The sequence below is a fragment of the Rousettus aegyptiacus genome, unplaced genomic scaffold (genome assembly GCF_014176215.1).
Source record: "Rousettus aegyptiacus isolate mRouAeg1 unplaced genomic scaffold, mRouAeg1.p scaffold_m13_p_3, whole genome shotgun sequence".
Classification (NCBI taxonomy): domain Eukaryota; kingdom Metazoa; phylum Chordata; class Mammalia; order Chiroptera; family Pteropodidae; genus Rousettus; species Rousettus aegyptiacus.
The window spans coordinates 84196001-84218410 of NW_023416306.1; the positions used below are offsets into that span (position 1 = coordinate 84196001).

The 22410-nt window shown below is 34.8% G+C and overlaps 1 protein-coding gene across 10 annotated transcripts in view; it reads left to right on the top strand.

Annotated features, from left to right (window-relative positions):
* Nucleotides 1-22410, top strand: part of MYO9A (myosin IXA) — a 224161-nt gene that overhangs the window by 127874 nt on the left and 73877 nt on the right. For 5 of the 10 annotated variants that reach the window (XM_036217683.1, XM_036217679.1, XM_036217682.1 and 2 more), the window contains 10 exons: nucleotides 795-834; nucleotides 6845-6967; nucleotides 7226-7306; nucleotides 9074-9184; nucleotides 10054-10176; nucleotides 14996-15145; nucleotides 15958-16277; nucleotides 16880-18469; nucleotides 20514-20613; nucleotides 21132-21347. In XM_036217683.1, the coding sequence (XP_036073576.1) occupies nucleotides 795-834; nucleotides 6845-6967; nucleotides 7226-7306; nucleotides 9074-9184; nucleotides 10054-10176; nucleotides 14996-15145; nucleotides 15958-16277; nucleotides 16880-18469; nucleotides 20514-20613; nucleotides 21132-21347 (2854 nt within the window). The remainder of the gene's footprint in view (nucleotides 1-794; nucleotides 835-6844; nucleotides 6968-7225; nucleotides 7307-9073; nucleotides 9185-10053; nucleotides 10177-14995; nucleotides 15146-15957; nucleotides 16278-16879; nucleotides 18470-20513; nucleotides 20614-21131; nucleotides 21348-22410) is intronic. The other 5 variants (XM_036217684.1, XM_036217685.1, XM_016126831.2 and 2 more) reach the window with 2 other exon arrangements.

The following is a 22410-nucleotide window of genomic DNA, read 5'->3' on the forward strand; positions in this document are numbered from 1 at the left end:
TTTAAAATTTCTGGATGAAAAAAAGGGGGCGATGGTGAAACTATTTCATGAGTAGAATTTTGAGTGAGACAATGTTAAAAATAGTCAGCATTTAGAGTTATGAATCTCACATATTATTAAGTTGATGTTTTTTGTTTTCATAGTTGAGTATACTCATTATAGAGATGATTATTGCTTTTTGTCAGAACCTCCATCCCGAGAGAGAGAGCTTAGATTCCAGCGCAAGCAAGTCTTTCTGACTCCCCAGTCCATGTTCATGAAGTATTGGTCTTTATTCCCTTTCTTTCTGTAGACATAGTAAAAAGAAAGTATTGATGTAAGTATGATTTTGAGTTATGAGTAAGAAAAAAAAGCAGAAGAGAATTTTTAATTTCTAAAAGTGGAAGATCATAAAGTTTAGTGAAAAGTACATTTTAAAAATTTATGAAATTAAGCATTTAATATTTAAAGGTTTGAAATGACAGAAACAAAATTTTGTAGTAAAAAGAAATTAGAGTCCTATTAATATCCAAAAGAAAAGGAAATTTAAGCTTTGAATGTACAACATTATGTTACTGATCATCAGGCTTAAATATGTTTATACCTGTGTTACCGAGCAGGCATCTCTTTTCTTGTTCTTTTTTCCTTGCTTATCCTTCCTTCTCAAAGGTGCCTGCTTAGGCGAATCAGACAGTGTTTTCATAAATATGATCTGTATCTTGAAAATAGTATATAACTTGCTGTTTCAATAGAGACCTTGAGATCATTCATCTCTATAGTAGTAGTTTTATCTAATATGTGATTTGTCTCTTTAGGAGAAACAAAAACTTCAAATCCAAGCCTGGCCTTCCAAAGGTGGGTATTGTGAAAATTCTTTTTGCCATTGATGCCCTACTTCATAATTATTTTATTACTCATGCAAACAATCTTTATAAATCAAAGACAAGAAATATCTCATTTTTACCCAGAGTAGGGTTTGTGAGCATTCAGTTCAATCCGTTTTAGAAGTAAGACTGGATGTTATAAAATGGCCAAGTTTAATAGTTCAGGTAGATATTTATTGCGACATATCCTGTTTTCTAGTATTTGAAAAGCTTTTGAATATAAATGTAAATTTTTGTTGAGTAATTGTCTCTTTGAGATTTTTTTTTATTTCTCCTTGGGCCAGGTTAGGATCAAATTATGAATTTTACCCGATTTTTAAATAATTTCTAATTAGTACTTACTTAATTCTCATCATCAGCAGCACAAATTAGCTAAGTTTTATTGTAAAGTCCAGATAGGCTTGCAGGCTTATAGTATAGTCTCTATTGTAACTGCTCAGCTATGCTATTATAGCACAAATGCAACTATAGACAATATGTAATTGAATGAGTGTGACTGTATTCCAATAAAAGTTTATAGACACTGAAGTTTGAATTTTCTATAATTTTCACATGTCATTAAATACTATTTTAATTTATCAGTCATATAAACCATGTAAACATGGTGGGCAGGATTTGGCTCTTGGGCTGTAGTTTGCCTATTCTGATCTACATCATTAACACAGAAATGGCATTCCAAAAATATTTATTGAATTTACTAAAGAAAGAAAAATCTTACTGAGTGTTTCATTCTTTTGTATCCTCCTAAAGAAAGAATCCTTGTTAATGAATGTTATTTAAAAGAATTGAAAAAGTTATTTATTCTTATGATTCTCTAGTTTAAGAAACAAGAAAATGAATCTGTCTTTATTATTCCTTCTACCTAAGTTACCTTATGTTTCCAAAGAATGCACTGCTGATGTGATTTCTGGTCGTGGTAAATATTGTTTAAAATCACAAAACACAAAGAAAATTTATGTAAGTGGCTTGTAATGATGTTCTTATCATGAATAAATTTTATATAGAGAAAAGAGACCACAGTTGCTATTAAACACATTTATCTGTTCATTTGTCTTTCTTTTTCCTTCACCGTCTCTTTAGTCTTTTAGTATTTCGAATGCCACTCCTTAGTCTAGCTATTTGCACTGTTCTTTGTACTCTTCTCAAATGGATACCTTCCTCTTAAACTTCATATGATAGCCAACATGAATGTTGGCTGCATCTGAAGTAAATAATTTCATTCAGTCATCAATCACAGGAATCTCATTCGTTTCTCTTTTTAAGTTGAATGTAGCTGAGTTCTTATTTATTTTAATGTTTTATAGATTTAAATACATATATCTAATATTAGAGAGGCAACATAGCCTATGAGAGTAAGAGTCACTAACAAACATTCATATTAGGGATCTGTTACTTGCTCTGTGATTTTTGGAGTGAGTTCCCTAACTTGTCTTAACCTCTGTCATCTCATCTGTAATGTGGGGATAATAGATACTAGTATTAGAGATAAATGTTTGGTACATGCATGTTTAGCAGTCAATAAATAATGAGTATTTTTCTTATAGAACTGAATTTGTGGCTTATCTGTATACATATCTATGTATATATATGTATGTGTATATATACATATATGTATATGTATGCATAATGTGGTTCGTTTAGTAACCTCACTCCTTTTTTTTATACTTATTTAAATAAGCCTCATTTTTTCTAATTATACATAATGTTTTGCTTGTTTCTTTCATTCCACTTCAGACCAAGGCAAGACAAGTACATATTACTAAAACTTAAAGTGGCAGATCTCATTGACTATAGTCATTTGCCGAACAAGATATTTCTGTTGTATTGTTAGTTTCATATATGATTTGGAAAGAAGCAACAGAAGTGTCAATAACCTAAGCTTTATTTTGTTTGTTTGTTTTTTTCTTTTTCTTTTTGGTAAAATATGCAGCCTCTTTTTTATATCTTGATATCTGAACCACTGTTGCATGTAGCCATGTTACTTTTATAGCTACTGGAAATAAGTTTCAGTCCCCTGTATGCAGGATATCTCTAACACTTGATTTTATTGACATAGGAATACTGAATAATTAAACATAAGCAATTATTTAACAAATATAACCTTCAACAGCTTTTTAGCCCTCTGTTAATATAATTCTCTTTTGATAATATTTTCTATTTTCTCTTAGAATTTACTCTCATACCTTGAAACCATCATTTTTATTAAATCTACTTTTCTAACATGACCTGTCTTTTAATTTCCAGTCTTTTACTGACGGTTGCCCTGTTGTACATTTCTACTTTGACTCCCTGCTCATCTCTTATACTTGATGCCTAAAGTGATTTATTTTAGTGTGTCCCTCCCCAATTAAATTTTTAGTCACTTGTGCTCAAGATTTGAAGTTAATTTTAGTCTTCTTTAACAACATGAACAGTATTTTCTCTTTTTTAAAATAATTTTTTAATTTTTTAATTACACTTGACATACAATATTATGTTAGTTAGGGGTGCAACATAGTGATTAAATATTTACATAACTTAAGAAGTGATAACCCCAATAAATCAAGTACCCATCTGACACCATTCATGGTTATTACAATATTATTGACCATATTCCCTATGCTGTATATTACATCCCTGTGACTGCTTTTGTAACTGGCAATTTATACATCTGAATCTCTTCCCCTTTTTTACCTTCCCCCACTCACCCTCCCATCTTGCAACCATCACAGTGTCCTTGTATCTATGAGTTTGTTTCTGTTTTGTTTGTTCGTTTATTTTGTTCTTTAATTCCACATATAAATGAAATTATATGGTACTAATCTTTGTCTGTCTGACTGACTCACTTAGCATAATACCCTCTACGTCCATCCATGTTGTTGGAAATGGCAAGATTTCATTCTTTTTAATGGCTGAGTAATATTCTATTGTATATATGTTCCATATCCTCTTTACCCAGTTGTCTATCAATAGAATTTTAGGTTGCTTCCATATCTTGGCTATTGTAAATAATGCTTCAGCAGTATCTTCTTAATCTTTGTTTCTACAGCATGTTGCACAATTGTTTTTAAAATGAATGAACTGATTAAGCTGAATAACCTAAACAGTGAAGATGGAATTAAGAAAGGAATAAAGTAAATAATGAACAGAAGACTTAAGAAAGAAATTAACTATCTATCTCTTTCCTCTAGATCTGTGGTCCACATTCCAATTCTTGATTTTTGCAGCTGTCACTTAATGGATTCATCTTTCTCTTGTCCTCTTAACCTCCTATCTTCCACTTTGTTCTGTTCTACCTTGTCTCCCCTTTTCTCCCTTGCTTTATTTTATCTTTTCCATAAATCTTAATAGTCTTCAAATTATCATTTATTTTTTAATGTCCTTGTAGCCGATCTCCCTGTAGTCGAATGCAGTGTATTCCTAGCACTTAGAATAGAGTCTGATGTGTAGTAATCACTCTGAATATTTGTTGGTTGATCTAATCATGGGGGTTTTATGGGCAGAAGTGTGGTATCCAGTTGCTGATGAAATATTGCTCAAAAATCATTAGTTGTTAACCATTAATTTATCAGAATTAATATTTATTGGATACCTACTCTGTACCATAAATTATTTTAGGCATTGGGGGTACAGGGATGAACAGTCTAGTCAGTCCTTGCTTTCTCACTGTTTATCTTCTAGAAAAAAAAAAAGCAAATAAATGAAAAGATAATTAGATGATGTGCAAAGAGAAAAATGAAATGATATGTCGACGTAGAGGTGAGGTACTTTTTGTAAGAACTTCATGAAAAAGTTTGGGCATTTAAGCTACAAGTTGAATGCCAAGAAAAATCAAGCCATACGAAGGCCTGGCTGTAGCAAATGAAACAATTAGAAGGACTTTAAGTAGTAATACATGTGGTGGGTTTTTAAAAAAAATACTTTTCCAGTTAAATTCCTTGAAAGAAGTATGGACTTTTTTTTTTTTTTTGGTAGTTATTTGCATTTTCCACAGTCCATATGATGCTTTTTAATATAGCGACAAATATTTAGTAATTAATTTTACTATCATTTTAGATATGGTTTACAAAATAAAATAATTATTTCTAAGGTGTTTTTCTCAGAAATATCTGAAGTGTTTGGGGTAAAAATTATGTTAGCCTTCAGTGCTAATTTGTTCTTACTTTTGGATAAACTTTAAAATTATTCTAATTGAATCTTGACCAGTATGTACATTTTTTTTTACATAGTATGTAATGAATCTTGTGAGAATTCAAAAATGCTAATAAAAATAAAGTAAAAACCCTTCAATAATCAACACCAACATGCCATCTTTACATATATGTTACTGTTTTACATGGCTTTTTTTGGTCAGTAGTATTTGCTAATATTTTTTCATGTTAGTAAATATAGGTTTATAGTGTTTTTATGAGCTGTATAGTATTCAGTTGTGTAGGTGAAGCATACTTTATGAAAAGAATTCCATATTTCTGTTCATAATTTTATATCATTTTTTAAAGTATATTGTCAGAAATGATATTCAGATCTTGTTTGACAATCTCCTTAAATAAATACCTAAGTGAGATTGCTTATCTGGAAGGTTATAATGATTTGCATTCCTGAGGACAGTGCATAAATATACCTATTTCTCCACATCCTCCTGAATATTGGGTTTTGTCAGAATCTAATGTGCAGAAAATCTCTTTAAAAGGAAATGTATGTTTCTTTGCTTACAAGTTAGATTGAATGATTGTCGTTACGCTATTTGTCATTTATTTTTTATTTGAGACCTGCATATTCAGGTCTTCTCTTTTATTATTGTGGGATATATTTTTAAAGAATTTCTTATGGTTATATAAACATAATAAGTATTATTGCTAGAAATATTTTTTTTAATTGCACTTGTTTAAGTACTATTGTGCTTATTGCTATGTGATAGTTTTTATTTTTAATGTTTATATTATCAAAATTAATATTTTTAGACTTAAATTTGTCATGCTTTTAACTCAGTCTTGTGCTTCTCATATAATAAAACCTTTACTACTTTTTGAATAACATTATGTAGTTGTACATTTGTATAGATGTATTCTTTTCATTGACGAAGTCACTGCCATAAATATAGGATGGTTTAAAATTCTTTGATTGGCTTAAAAAGCTCCCAAATACTTTATTAATAATTTATATTCTTTAGTTGCTTTATGTGTAACTCCTAATATTATTATTAAGATTAATAATTAGCACATCAGATGAGACTTGATAGGGACTGTTTTTTTTTTCTGTGTGCATGTTCACGGCATACCTGCTAGAGCCCTGGGATTGAATTTATTGTTTCTATGACTCGAGGTTCAATTGCCCATAACTGTAATCACTGTAGATATTTTTAAGTAGATAGGGACCTATTTCAGAGAGGCGCTTAGAAAATCATTACAAGTCTTAAGAGTTTCCAGAGTATTAAAATAACAATGCAGAACTAACCCTAGCTGTAATCTGAAAGCTAGGAAATTAAGGAGCTGCCCTCCTATCTGCTGCTTCCAGGTGCATGCTTGGAAGGCAGAAATCAGGAAGAAGCTGCTACAACTCTAGGGCTAAGGTGTCCTTACTAGAGTTGCAAGTGACAGCACAAACGCCCTGCACTGTGCCTCTCAACACTTACAAAAGTAGGACCTGGACAGATAACTGAAGTACTTTTGTGTATATGCTTGCCAGCAGAAACAGAAGCTACAAGCCAAAGCCTCTGCCTCATTACATCTTCCCAATTTTATGCGTGGGAATTTAATTGATGAACTTAAATCAGTTTCAGAACCTGAGATGCAAGATAGTTTGGGAAAAAGTTTTAGTTTTAGCTGAAAATTGTCTACAGGAAAGCAGAAGGAGAGTAGAATGGATGTCGAATGCCGATCTTGCATGTTCACCACATAGGAATTATACATAGGAAATAATGAAAACTGGCTTTCAATTTTGTTTCTCTTGTTCCTAGATTAATTTATGTGAAGAATTTAATCTCCCCTCCCCTTTCTTTTCAGCATTTGCTAGAGGTAAATTCTTTAAAGCACCTGACAAGACTGACCCTGCAGGATCGCATTACCAAGTCTCTTCTTCATTTGCACAAGAAGAAGAAACCTCCCAGCATCAGTGCCCAGTTTCAGGTTATTTCCTATTTTACTTTTAACAAAGACGAATCTGTTTTGTTCAGATAAGCATTGAAAGGTCAGAATGATCGCCAGGATACCTGGATGGTATATGATTCACGTGTCTAAAAAACCATGCTACTCATTTTGCTTTTCAGAAATAAACCTATTTCTGTGTGTACTGCTTGTTTTTACATATTTTGCTAACATTATTGTTTGTAAGTCATTCATTGCCAGTTTGGAATGGAAGAAAATGCTAATTACTTTGTATTACAGGCCTCGTTAAACAAGCTGATGGAGACTCTGGGTCAGGCAGAACCATATTTTGTAAAATGCATTCGTTCTAACGCCGAAAAGGTAAAAATGTCCTGTAAATGAGTGTTTCTAGCTCAGTTTACTTCAAACTGAGTTTTAAATTCTAAGAGTTAAATGCGTGACGGTGAGGGGTGAGTGGAGTTATTTATAATTTTTGTAAGCAAAACTGTTCTATATTTCTGTGGATATCTTTGTAATTTTTACACTTACCTGCCTGTGAGGTATTTATATGATGTTGATTTAGCATGTCCTAGAATTTGAGAGGCAAATACCTCTTGAGATTCCATCATAAAAAAGTTTTATGTAAGTTTTGTTACCCTGAGATGAATCTTGTTTGCATATAAACTATCACTCTTCAAAAACTTGCTTGACATTTTTCATGTTTAGAGCTTTTTATCTCTATAAAACAGGGACATTCTTGATTCCTTCCTGTTTTCTATGACAGTTTCCCCAATTAGAGTATTGCAAAATAGGTCTAAGTGTGAACATTGTCATCTTTTTTCATATGCATCATAGGAAATATAGTTCCCAGCCTAAACATTTAAAATCTAGTAGGAATTATGTTTAGCTTTCTTAATTATTAAGAAGCAGTCCCTAACTCTACTATTTACAATTATTGTGACTTTAAAATGAGTTAACCTTTCTGTGGCTTAAATGTTTTCATCCATATAAGAATATATTGTAATTATAGGCCCAACCTCATTGTGTTTGTGAGTATATGTGAGTCAAAACCTATAACCTACTGAGAATGTTCCTAACCTGCATTGAGTGGTTAGTAAATATTAGCTATTCTTTTATATTAACTGCAAAGGAAACCATTTTATTTACAGTTAAATAGAAGTTTGAGTCCTTATCATTGGGACCTTGTTATACAAAGAATTCAATTAATGAAGTATTTCAAGGTACAGAATAAGTACTAAATAAATATTAACTACTATTATTTAACATAAGTTGCCCATCTGACATTTTTTCTTTGACAGCTAGTATGCCCCATCTGTCTGCAGAAAAATGTTTGTGATTGCCTTAAGGGATCATTGAAAATATTTAGAGAATAGTGAGAAATATCAGAAGCTCCAAATACATCTTCTTTTGAATGTCTAAAAAAAAGCCTACTGAAATACTTGGGAATGTCAGTAGGTTATCGTGACTAGTGAGGAGTGAGTACCTCCCATTAGCTTCTTCCCTATCGATGCCTATACGATGAGATATTAATTGTCAAGGACTAGAGGAATTTTTTGTTTATAAATATATCATACCAGTATCATCAGCAAAAAGTATTTAGAGAAACAAACTACTCTTTAACTTGTACTAGTAATTAGAAGAAGAATTTGTCAGCTTGGTTAACTGAGAGCTATTCAGTTAACCAAGAAAACTGGTGGAGTGGGCAGGTGGTTTCTGAGTGAGATTATATATAAAATCTTAATTAAAAACAAAAATATAGACACCTTCGACTATATATAAGTAGGCTAATATTGTTACATATTTTACAGTGACTAGACTGTGTGGCCTTCTCTGGAGGCAACTACATTCCTTTTGAGCTTTGAAGATCCTTTACTACAACTAGAGAAACTTGGAAGCTTGGTTTCTCTCGCTCTCTCTTTTTTTTTAAATTAGGGTCAGGCAGTCAGAACTTTTCTGAAGCTAGCAGCTGGAGAAGTTGGATTGTCCTGTCACCTCTGCCATCTCTTAACCAGATAATCTTCAGTCAATTCCTAGACGTTCGAAAGTTAACCATACTTATAAGACAAACTGTAATTTGGAGATCTATTCTTCTAGGTTAATTTTTTTTTGTTGTTTGCTTTATTTTAGCTGCCATTACGGTTCAATGATGTCTTGGTCCTTAGACAGCTTCGGTACACTGGGATGCTGGAGACAGTTCGAATTCGCCAATCAGGATATAGCTGCAAATACTCTTTCCAGGTTATAATTTTATAATGATCTTCAAATAAATATGCACATCAAGTAAATTATTCCTGTCTTACTGCTTATTTATTTGGAGCTTACTTGTTTATTTCTTTTAATTTTTCCTTTCCATTCCATCTTTTGTATACAGAATTAAAGAGGTAGAGAGTACTCACTTCCAGTCAGTATCAGCAATCTCATTAGCTTGCATTGTGATAGAATCCAGTGCTTGGCAATTCTCATTTGATCTGAATGTTTGCCCTTATTAAGTTTACTCATAACATAACAATTCTTCACACAGATTACTCCAGTAATTGAAATAGTTCAATCAGACTGTTTTGTTTAACAGAAAACATTCCCTTTGGTTTTTGCTAAAGTTTTCTCAGCAGGATTTTTTTTATGGCAAGCTGCCAGCAGGGCTCATAGTTATTCTCTATAGCTTCTGCTGCTCTAAATATAGAACTTATACTGAAACTTCAGCAGCTGAGCAAGTCTTTGCTGTTACTAGGAGGGAAAGCTTCATTCTTTTTACCCCGTAGTAGCTGCCACCTTTGATTATTTTTCAGCTAAAAATTTCTAATTCTGTTACATAACTTTTCTTTGTTTTTTTTAATATAACTTTCTCAAAAGGGAAAATTTGTTTCTGTCCTTTTTTTTTTTCTTCTCCCATTCTTCTTTGATGACAAAATACTATGTATAATATAACCCCTCCCCCTCAATTTTGCAAATTAACCTTTTGTAATATTTCAAGTTAACAAATACTTTCTTGGTTTCACTTGTTTAAAAGAATGAGAAAAGGATCAATAAAACGGCAGTTAGGTAGGTTTAGGATCTTGTGTACATATCATTCTCTTGTGATTTTATAACATTTTCCTTTCATTTTTCAGGATTTTGTGAGCCACTTCCATGTACTTCTTCCTCGAAATATTATTCCATCCAAATTTAACATTCAGGATTTCTTCAGGAAAATAAATCTTAATCCAGATAATTATCAAGTTGGAAAATCCATGGTAAATATACCTACAGTCCTTGTTAAAATAGAGTGTATTTTTGTGTTGAAATAATGACGGTCTTAGCCTATGAGAATGTTTTATTAAAACAAACAAACAAACTGTGTATCAGATGTCATAAGGAAATTGATTAGGCCAGGATTTATTACTTAATAATATAGTCAGTACAAATCAAAGAGCTTCTGACCAATCCTCTAGTTCTGCCTATAATTTTAGCTGCCTAAAAATCATCTCTCCCCAGTCTTCTAATCTAATCTCCAATTCTACTTGCCTAAAGTCATCTTATCCTGATTTCCCTACTGTCCTTATTGTCAGCTGCTCTTTCTGTCATCCTTCTAGTTTTTTAGTCTGGAAACCATAATAATATTTGGCTTGCCCTTTACTTTAATTCTTTTACAAATTTCTCTCTCTTTTTTTTTTTCCTTACAAATGATTCTTAACATCTCTCCCTTTTCCTCCATTTCTACTGCTTCTATATTCTCTATCTTTAGCTCTCACTATATTTCTCTTAGAGTAAACAGATCCCTCATCTAGTTTGAATCTATTTGTCATTTTATTTAACTCACTCTATCCATTGTATGAAAATCATCATCTTAATAGACTTCTTTATGTTGGCTTCTTGCTCTGTAATAGTCCCCTGATAACCTCCTTAAATTAAACATTCTCTTTTTCAAGAATCTCCATATAGTGATTTCAAACTATTAAATATCTTCACTATGAAGATCGTTTCATTGTCCCCCCTATGTGCCTTTATCATTATTTCTAACTCTCTATTTTACTCAGGTGGGGTCCTCTGTCTCTTGCCCGTTATTAGTTAACTGTTTTTCCTCTTTGGTACCTAATGTCTATGTGCTATTCTTAAAAAAAAGATTATATTTTTATTTTTTCAATTATAGTTGACATACAATATCATGTTAGTTTCAGGTATACAACACAGTGATTAGACTTTTATATAACTTATGAAGTGATCACTCTGATAAATCTAGTACCCACCTGACACCATGAATAGTTATTATTTACTATATTTCCCATACTATACTCTATAACCCCATGACTATTTTGTAACTACCAATTTATACCTCTTAATCCCCTCACCAGATGTGAATTCCACTCTGACAACCATAAAAATTCTCTCTGTATCTATGAGCTTATTTCTACTGTTTATTTGCCCTGTTCTCTAGATTCTACATATGACATTTGTCTTTCTCTGTCTTACTCACTCCACTCAGCATAATACCCTTTAGGTTCATCCATATTGTTGCAGATGACAAGATTTCATTCTATTTTATGGCTGAGTAATATTCCATTGTATATATATACATACCACCTCTCCTTTATCCATTCATCCATTGATGGACACCCTGGATGCCCCAATATCTTGGGTACTGTAAATAATGCTGCAATGAACATATGGATTCGCATGTCCCTTCAAGATAGTGTTTTGCGTTTCTTCAGATAACTACCCAGAAGTGAAATAATGGGTCCTTCTGGGTCTCTTACTATAGCCTTTGTTGTAGTCTATTTTGCATTGTATAAGTATTGCTACCCCAGTGACTTTTTGTTTTCCATTTTCATGACACATCATTTTTCATCTCTTTACTTTCAATCTGTGTGTGTTTATTGATCTGAAGTGAGTCTCTGTAGAGAGCATATGTAAGAGTCTTGTTTTCTTACCCATTCGGCCCCCCAATCTTTTGATTTCACCATTGAATCCATTTACATTTAAAGCAATTGCTGTCAGGTGTATAGTTATTGCCACTTTATTATCCATTTTTTTAATCTTATGTTTCCTTTTACCATCTTCTTCCTAAAGAAGTCCCTCTAACATTTTCTGTAACACTGGCTTGGTGATAATGAACTTCTTTAGCTTTTTCTTATCTAGGAAGCTCTTTATCTGTCCTTCGATTCTAAATCATAGCTCTGCTGAGTAGAGTAATCTCGGTTGTAGTTCCTTGCTTTTCATCATTTGAATATTTCCTGCCAGTCCCTTCTGGTCTGCAAAGTTTCTGTTGAGAAATCAGCCGACAGTCTTATGGGAGCTCCCTTGTAGGTAACTAACTGCTTTTCTCTTGCTGCTAGTCAGATTCTCTGTCTTTAACCTTTGGCATTGTGTTTATGATGTGTCTTTGGTGTGGGCCTCTTTGGGTTCATCTTGTTTGGAAATCTCTGTCTTTCTGGGATTGTATGTCTATTTCCTTCACCAGGTTAGGGAAGTCTTCAAACATTATTTCTTAAAATAGGTTTTCAATTCCTTGCTCTCTCTCTTCTCCTTCTGATATCCCTATGGTGTGAATGCTGGTGTGCTTAATGCTGTCCCGGAGGCCTCTTTGGGACTATCCTCACTTCTTTGGATTCTTTTTTCTTGTTGGGTATCCTCTGCTGCTACTTCCTCTATGTCACTGATACGATCCTCTGCTTCATCTAATCTATTGTTAATTCCTCCTAAGGTGTTCTTCGTTTCAGTTATTGTAGTCTTCATTTCTGACTGGTTCTTTAAGTTTTCTATCTCCACTTTTATGTTTTCTATCTCTTTGTTAAAGTTCTCACTGAGTTCCACTACTCTTCCCCTAAGTTCACTGAGCATCCATGTAACAAAATGTTTTGACCTTTTCATCTGGTAGATTGCTGGTCTCCTTTTTGTTTAGTTCTTTTTCTGGAGCTTTGTTCTATTCTTCTGTTTGGGACATGCTTCTTTGTCTTCCCTTTTGGCTGCCTTCTTGTGTTTGTTTCTATGTATTAGGTAGGACTGCTTTGTCTCCTGGTCTTAGTAGAGTGGCCTTATGTAGTAGGATGTGCTATGGGGTCCAATGGCACAGTCTTCCCTTTTCATGTGAGCCGGGGTCTCCTGGTATGTTCCTTGTATAGGTTGTATGTATACTTCTATTATAGTTGAGCCCTGGTTGCTGTCTGCTCATCAATGGGAGGAATTGACCCTTGGGCTGATTGTTTGTGATCATTGGCTTTGACCAGTAGAGGAGCTGTTGTGCAGGAGCTGACCCTACAGATTCACTTTGGCAGAAATCTAGTGTCTGCTCTGTCTGCTTTATGGGTGTGTTGTCTTCAGATGTGACTTCAGGTTGTGCTGTGGCTCAGATCAAAGCCAAACCCTAGGCATGTGGGCTGTAGCCTCCTGGGAGGAGCCCTGCCGCAGGCCAAGCTCAACTGCAGCCTATGCCTTTCCTGGGGCCACCTGGCATAAGCCACCAAGTAATCTGTAGATGGCCGCCACCCACTCTGGGTTTGGATGTGCCTCAAGTGGCCAAGTTGCAAACTGAGGCTGGCTACCACTAGTGCCAAGCTTGGGACTGCTCAGAGAAAGGTACGGGGTCTACCAAGGCCAGATGCTGCTTATTTAGGTTTTGTGAACCTTCGAGAAATTTTAGGAAAGTCTTCAGCATGAGCCTTGATAGGCCTTTTGTATGGATAATCCACTGGAAGCAACATGTGGGTGGGCCAGCACATTGAAAGAGGCGAGGTTTCAGGGACTCACTAATGTTAGCTATGTTGCCAGAGACTCAGATATGGCAGCTGTCTGGGCCTGCAATCCAGGCAGGGGAGGGCTCAACAAAGAAACAGTGTACTGTGCCAGTACTTCTTTGTGGGAGAAAGCTGCCCCTCCAGCTCTCTCCGTGAAGCCAGACAACTCAGTTCCTCTCCTTATGTCCCTGGTGCTTTTCAAGCTGCTGCCCCAATGCTGGAGCTCAGAGCGAGTGAGTTTATCAGTGGTTAGTCCATGTGTAGACCCCTTAAGAGGAAAGTCTGCAGCTTCCTCAGCTCTCTGTCTCACTCAGCCAAAATCTTCACTGGTTTTCACAGCCAGAAGTTTTGGATACTTCTCTTCCTGGCACTGGAACCCTGAGCGGGGAGCCCGGTGCAAGGCTGTGACTCCTCACTCTTCCCAGGGTGCCTCTGCAGCTGAAATATCACTTCCATTTCTCAACTGCCAGATATGAAATCAGCCTGTTTTGTGTCTGCCTCTGCTATATGTCCCCAGTTGTAGGACTTAAGTTCAGCTAGGCTTCAAGTTACTCCCATGATGGCTATTCTGTAGTTGTAATTTTGATGTGGTTGTGAGAAGAGGGAAGTGTAGCATTTACCTACTCCACTATCTTGACTGGAAGCTTATGTGCTCTTTTGAAAAGTATTTATTTCTTGTTGACAAAAATGGGAGGCGATGCATATGCTGATTAATGTGATTGTGGCAATCATTTCACAATATATGCATACATTAAAACCTTACATAGTGTACCTTGTATATATACAGTTTTTAGTATATACCTGCTCTTAAAGATGAGTGTAAATCCTGTTTCCTAGGGACTATGTCTAAGTTTTCTTTGCATTCCCCTAAATTCGTACAGATTTTTTTAATGGAGTGAAGGAGTCAAGAAACTGATTAATAGCTTTGGGCAACATACTGGGTTTCAGAAAGGCTTATTATTCATGTTAGGATCAAACCTCAATATCTATGGTTCTCAACTTTTTTTTCTCCACCCCAATATCCTTGAAAAATATGATATACTACCAGTAGTACATTGGCTCATGATGGTGAATTTCCCAAGGGAATAATGTATCATAATCTCTGGCACTGACATTTTTGTACTCATGCTCACCTTCCAGTTCTCCTTCTGTATTGTTTTCTTTTTATTTGAGAATAACTAGTTTGGATAAATCGATATAAATATTAATAGTACTGCTTTTACATATCTGCCACTATCTTTGTTCTTCTCTAAAAACGCTTATCACAGAAGGGATTATTCATGAAATTAATTTTCTCATTTTTTTCTTAAACTGTATACCTCATCTTTCTTCCTTCTGGTAGGTATTTCTAAAAGAGCAAGAACGACAACACCTACAAGATTTGCTTCACCAAGAAGTGCTTCGCAGAATCATATTGTTGCAGCGATGGTTCAGGGTTTTGTTGTGCAGGCAGCATTTCCTTCATCTGAGACAGGCATCCATTATTATCCAGGTGGGAAGCAAAAGATTCCTGGCATGAGATTGGCTAGTTTATTTGGCCTTTGCTTTAGTAACGAGAAATGTTCTACTGTGAAACATATAAATAAGAATGTAAACTTCTTCAGTGATGACAATGTGTCCTCATTTTTGAAATGTTGATAGTATCCACATATAATAATAGCCTATTAATAAATATTGATGGAGCTGAATTTAAATTAAATTGAATTTATATTTATAATGTCTTATGAGGTATGATCGGGGCAGAGGAGTATGTGCCTTAGTTTTTGTTGATATTGTTATTTTTATTTAATAGTTTCTGAGTGATATTTGAATGATATACATGCATTATTGTTAGATACTCATCTTGGATTACAGGTACCTTATTTCCCATTTATCTGTTTTTTTTTTCTCCCCTATTGATTTATATGATGACTGTTTTCCACAGGACTTTCTCTGTTCATACAAGAAAATCTTTAATATGTTAATCTTTGAAATGTGTGCATGTTGACCTTAAGTTCATTAATATTGGTAAATTGTAGCATAAGGATGTAATGTAATTTGTTTCAATCAATGTATAGGGCATGAAAGTACAAAAAAATTTTAAATTATTTTAAATTCTGTAATTAACTTTATTGAGGTTATATTATCTAAAATAGTTGTTTTAGTCCAGCATATCCAGAAAACTTTTTTTAATCACTCAGAATTTAGCTCTTTAGCCAATTACCCTCTAATTATGACATAAGAAATTTATTCTTTTTTCCTTTTTCTATGAAAATGTGGTATAAGATATGACAACAGTTTCAATTATTTTGTCTTCCCCCCCAGCAATTCTGGAGGAATTATCTAAATCAGAAGCAAGTCAGAGATGCAGCTGTGCAGAAGGATCCTTTACTTAAGGCTAGTGCAGCTACTCTTCTCCAGGCTTCCTGGCGTGCTCACTTAGAGAGGCAACGGTATTTGGAACTCCGGATGGCAGCCATCATCATCCAGCGGAGTTGGAGGGAGCATTGTAGGCTCAGGCACATGGCTGCTGTCTGCATACAGGCAAGATGGAAAGGCTACAGGGAAAGTAAGAGATACCAAGAACAAAGGAACAAAATTATCCTTTTGCAGTCAATATGTAGAGGATTCAGAGCAAGACAAAGGTAATCGTTGTTGTTAAAATAATTACTTTTTTTTTCTTCCCAAGTATGTTGGTCGTACCTCTGTTCTAACAGTTGCCTAACTTGTATTAGAATTGATTATGTACAATTTGTCTTCTCCACTGAACTGTGGTACTCCTAGCAGTTTTAACCTACACTGGGTTGTCTATAATAGAAGCTAAATAAGTATTTATTGAACTAAATTGGATTAAAAATCCACATGGGTTTGTGGTTATAATTGCTAAGAGTCAACTTTTATATTAGAGTCATTAAAAATTATCAATATGCAAGTGTTTTTACCTTTAGAAATTTTATTTTCAATGTTAAGGTTTACCTTAAAATAAGGATATTATTAAACGAGAGCTTTACTTCCGATTTATTTTTGAGTAGAACGCAATTAGGAATAATATGCTTAATGAAATATATTCTCACACATGGAAATAGAATTATGAAATGTGCATCCAAGTTAATTTGAGAAATACTTACGTATAATAAAAAGAAAATTTTGATGCTTTCCATTTTTTTCTTAAATTCTTAGTAAATGCATTCTCTCCAGTGGTAACCAAGAGAAATCTTTAACCCACTTTTTTTCTATTTTAATATAGATTTAAAACTTTAAAAGGACAAAGACTAAAAGCAACAAAACTAGAATCTGAATTGATGAATACTGAGCCATATGGAGCTCTGAATATTCAGGGTTCAGACCCTTCAGAATGGGAGGATTGTTCATTTGACAACAGAGTAAAAGCTGTAGAGGAATGTAAATCTGTGATAGAGAGTAATCGAATTAGTTCAGTGGACTGCTTGCAGGAGTCCCCAAACAAGCGACAGGAGAGAGCCAGAAGCCAAAGTGGTGTGGACTTGCAGGAAGATGTGATTGTAAGAGAGAGACCCAAGTCCTTGGAGGATCTCCACCAGAAAAAAGTAGGTCGGGCCAAAAGAGAAAGTCGGAGAATGAGAGAACTGGAACAAGCTATATTTAGCTTAGAATTGCTGAAAGTTCGTTCTCTTGGTGGTGTGTCTCCTTCAGAAGAACGCAGATGGTCTGCAGAACTGATGTCCGAGGGCCTTCAGTCTCTACAGGATACACCTGATAGTGAAAGCTCTCAAGGAAGCTTGGAACATCTGAGCTGTGAGGAAAGCCAAAAGAGCAAACAAGAATCCATAATTTTAGATGAAGGAGACTTGCCGTTTCTATCACCTAAGATATCCAGGAGTCCAAAATTTGATTCACAGGACAATGCCCTTAGTGCCTCAAGTGAAACTACATTGATTCAAAAGGGAGTACCCTCTGACTCAATGCATTTGAAGAATGGGACTAAGAAAGAAAACTTGGTTTGCAGTTCTGAATCTATTACTTGTAAGCCACAGCTGAGAGACTCCTTTATTTCAAGTAGTCTGCCTACATTTTTTTATATTCCCCAGCAGGACCCATTGAAAACAAGTTCCCAAGTAGACACAAGTATCCAGAAAAATAAACTATTGGAAAGTGAAGAAACACTTCCAGCTCTTACTTTGGCTGTCAACAGGGAAGGCAAAAAGTATCACTCCTTAGGAGAAAATCAAGTTGTTGCTTCTTTGAATACAGATTCTTCTAATACTGTGCTTAAGAAGTTGGAAAAGCTAAACACTGAGAAGGAAGAAAGGCAGAAGCAGTTGCAGCAGCAGAATGAAAAGGAGATGATGGAACAGATTCGCCAGCAAACAGATATTTTAGAGAGGGAGCGTAAAGCCTTCAAGACAATTGAAAAACCAAGAATGGGGGAGTCTTCCCTGGTTCCATCTTTCCACCAATCAAAGCAAAGAATAGAGAGGCCATCCTCTCTCCTTATCCTAAATACCCTAAATAAGGAAGAACCCAGTGTACTAGGACCTTCACCAGTAACTGTAAAAGAGGCAGCTCTTGCTCCAAAATATGGTCCCTCTGTTCACTTACCCCTGAAAGACCGACCTGTCACCCTGTTCTTCGAAAGAAAAGAAAGCCCATGCCAATCTAGTACTGTCAATGAATTATCCAAGACAGACAGAATGTGTACTCAACTCAATGTAGCCTGTAAACTCTCTAATAATCGCATTTCAAAAAGAGAACACTTTAGGCCGACTCATTCTTATGGCCATTCTTCTGATGACCCTTCCAGAGATGGAACTACTAGGGCCATTTTCTTCACACCAAAAGACAATACGATTATATCCCTGTAAGTGAAATGTTTGTTTATTTTTATGTATAAATGGGAAACTTTTTGGAGAATTTTACAGGCATACCTCAGAGATATTGTGGGTTTGGTTCCAGACCACCACAAGAAAGCGAAGTATCCCAATAAAGTGAGTGGATCTTTTTGCTGGTGGAGGGGCTTGCCTTCAGTTTTTAAAAATCGCAGCATCTGTGAAATGCAATAGAACCAGGTATGCCTTGATCTGCCCTAACTATTTGTATGGGTGCTACTCAAATTAGCCATTTTCTCTCTGTAAAATAATTCTCTACTTGACTCCACCAACCACCTGAAATCGGATATAATTATACCCTAGGAATCTTTAACTTAGCACAGATAGAGTTTTTGGTTCCTTCCCATTAATTGAGAAAGCCTTCGTAAAGGGCAATACAGTGCCTATAAACATAGTAGGCATTCAGCAAATGCTGGTTGCCCTGGAGCAGGTGTCAGGCTTTAAAGTTAATGTGCTTTGTCACAGCTGTTGTCCTATTTTTGTTCTTCATAATTTTTTCTACTTTTTTGTGGTAAAACACATAACATGTACCAACTTTACTCTTTTTAAGTATAGAGTATAGTAGTAGTAACTATGCGCACATTGTTGTGCAACAGCTCTCTAGAACCTTTCATCTTGCTAAAACAAACTCTATTACCCATTGAACAATTCCCCCTATCTCCCTTACCCAAACCCGTAAAAACGATTCTTTTTTCTGTTTCTAAGATTTCGATTACATTAGGTACCTCATATAGGTGGAAGTTTGTTACTTTTAAGTTTTTTTAACTAGTGGTTGCCACAAGAAAAGCATTTTTCAGTGATAAATAACAAATTTGATACATTTTAAGATATTTGTATTAAATCTTTATATACAGTAGATTCTTTCAGTTCTTGTGGGAGAAGATCACTGTTTAAAGGAAAGGAGGGCTGTATTTTAGGGCTACAAAATTAAATTTTGTGTTAACTATGAAAATAATTTTTTCTCTCTTATCTGTAAAAGATAACTGTGAAAATAACTTTTTCTCTCTTATCTTTAAAAGCCCGAGCTTTTAAATCTTTTAGTCTTTAAAATGACATACAGATTTTATAGAAACCCTTTGTAAATGTGGGTGAGAGATATTTGGTATTTTATTTTTCCACTATGAAATATATTTGGACTAAATGATAATTTGAGGTCCTGTTCCTGCCCATTACCCTAGAAATTGCCCAGAAGTTCCAAGACTCTGTGTAGCCCATCAGAGTGTTAAAAACATTTCCTGTCATTCTAATTAAGTTTAGTGATGTGAGGAGGGTTTGTGTGTGTGTATGTGTGTGTGTGTGTGTGCGCGCGCGTGTGTGTATAGAGTTGTTAGATTCATAAATCCATAAATCTGTTTTATAGAGGGCTTATTTGTAGGTTTCATTAACAAAAACTACAAGGTGGACCTAAAGGGTATTGTGCTAAGTAAAATAATTCAGACAGGGAAAGACAAGTACCATATGCTCTCACTTATTAGTGGAATCTAAAGAACAAAATAAACTAAAAAACAAAACAGAAACATTCATAGATATGGAGACCAAACTGATGGTTACCAGATGGGAGGAGGTTTGGAGGGAATAGTCTGATGGGAATAGTATTTGCTAACCAAAAATACTTATCAGGTATTTTATGATTAAGAGTAAAAGACCCCTTCTAAAACTGATTCTCAAAATTTAGGGATTTTGTATTTTTCCTTTCTCATCATTAAATCCATTTCATTTCTTGAGCTAATTCTGCTACTGTTCTTAAGCATATGTCATATTAGTGGAATATATCCAGTGATTACCAGGGCAGGGCCTGCAGTAATTCATTCATATGTGTAAATTCTTAATACTATAGGTAAGCAGGAAATTTTTGAAGTATCATTTTAGGAATTGAAAAAGATCTGGAAATATTTATGGAAGTTGTTGAAATTCTTTGTCCTAGCTTGTTAGACTGTATTTCGTGTTATACCTTAGGATTGCTGCCATGGGATATCTGCTAGGAACTGAAGTATAATCTTGCTTTTTTATCCTAAGTGTCAACAAGGAAGCCTTAAACAGTGGAAATCCTCAACCCCATAAACAAAATGAACCAACTTGGAAACCCATGAAATTAACTGGGCCGGGCCAAGGAGAGGTAAGTATTAAATTTTGTTTATCTGTCTTCTATGCAAAATAGATGCATACTATTTTGGAAATTATTGTTCTTATAGATAGAGCATCTCATCTACTCATTTACTCCCAAGGGTTTATAGAGAAAGAAGCTATGAGTTAAGTGTGTATACTTAAGGAGGTGTACTTTAGGCAAGGAATGATGCCTGAGAAACCCAGATTATATTTGCAAAAGAAGTGGCTAAGAAAAACAAGGCGATTTATGCAAGTGACTCTGGTGACTTACCATGGCAGTGAAAGATGACTTCCTTGGCTATAGAGAAGAACAGTGTAGATTTAGCTTCCATTCTCATCTTTTGTCCAGAGTAATGTATATGAATTACTTTTGGTTATTTCTGTCACTTCTAGTGGAAAGGGCATGGTGGGGTGGAGGGATGTTTCAAGAAATTCATGAGCTCTCTGATTGATGTCTTTCATTGGCATCATCTCCAAAAAACCCAAAACAAAACATTGTTGTGTTATGTGTTTTATCATTTGGTCAAGCAGGTTGCCAGACCGGCCCATAAAAAGAAAGCTCGAATGGCGCGGACGCGCTCCGATTTCTTGACTAGAGGTACTTTTGCCGATGGGGAGGGGGATACAGAGGAAGATGATTACGATGACATTATTGAGCCCCTTCTCTCCCTTGACCAACCTTCTCACTCTGAGCTAGGGCCTGCACCCAGCCTGGGTCAGGCCTCTCACAGTGACTCCGAAATGGTAATTTTACAGCAATATAAGAAAAATAGGCAACAAGCAAATCTGATGAGAATAGTCTTTGCTAATCTAAAGCTAACCTTCACAGCTTCTTCCTCGTATAATGGTTTGTTCATGGGAAACCTCAGTGAACACAGCAAATAAGCTAAACTTTAATGAGACTTGGATAAAGGGCACTTTAACAGTGTATGTCAAATCATAAATTGGGCAACATTAAGGTTACTTAGCACTAATATAGAAATTTTCTATGTTATGTCTTAAAAGGTCTAGAGAGCAGGAGCCCTCAAATTTTTTTCTGTAAAGGGCCAGATAGTAAGTATTTTAGAGTTTGTGGGCCATACAGTTTCTGTTGGAACTACTTAATTCTGCCACTGTAGAGTGAAAACAGCCACAGACAATAAGTAAACAAATGGGCATAGCTGTGTTCCAATAAAACTATTTACAAAAACAGGCAGTGGTCTGTAATTTGATCTGCTGGCCATAGTTTGTTGATCTCCCTCCCTGGTCTAGTGAACAGGGTACGTGTTAAACAATCAATTAAAATAGCTTTTAATTGAAATGGTAGTCTTGCTTGCTCTTTTTTTTCTTTTTGCCTTGCTTCCCCTCCCTAATTTTTTAGTAATAGAAAAATGAACATGAATTTTTAAAGATTTAATGAGCAATGCCAAAAATATCTCTCTGGACCAACCTAGCCAAGGAAGGCTGTATATAATGTGAGTTTGTATTAATCACAAATTAGAATGTTGGCGTTAGGTTTGAATAAAGCTGTACTAGCTTTATCATCGCATTTCATCCAAAATGATTATATATATATATATATTATACATATACATATACATATACATATACATATATATATATATATATATAGTTTGACAAGTATGGATATAAAGTATTTGATTTTGGAATTTTCCTAGAAAATGTTCAGTATAATAACCCTCTTTGTCTAATATTTTCTAAAACATTTTCACTGATAAAATGGAATGATATGCATTTTTTTTCCATGCATATACTTAACTGAGTTGGATCAGTAATGCTCTTCTTTAGTATCTGTTCACTGAGAGGA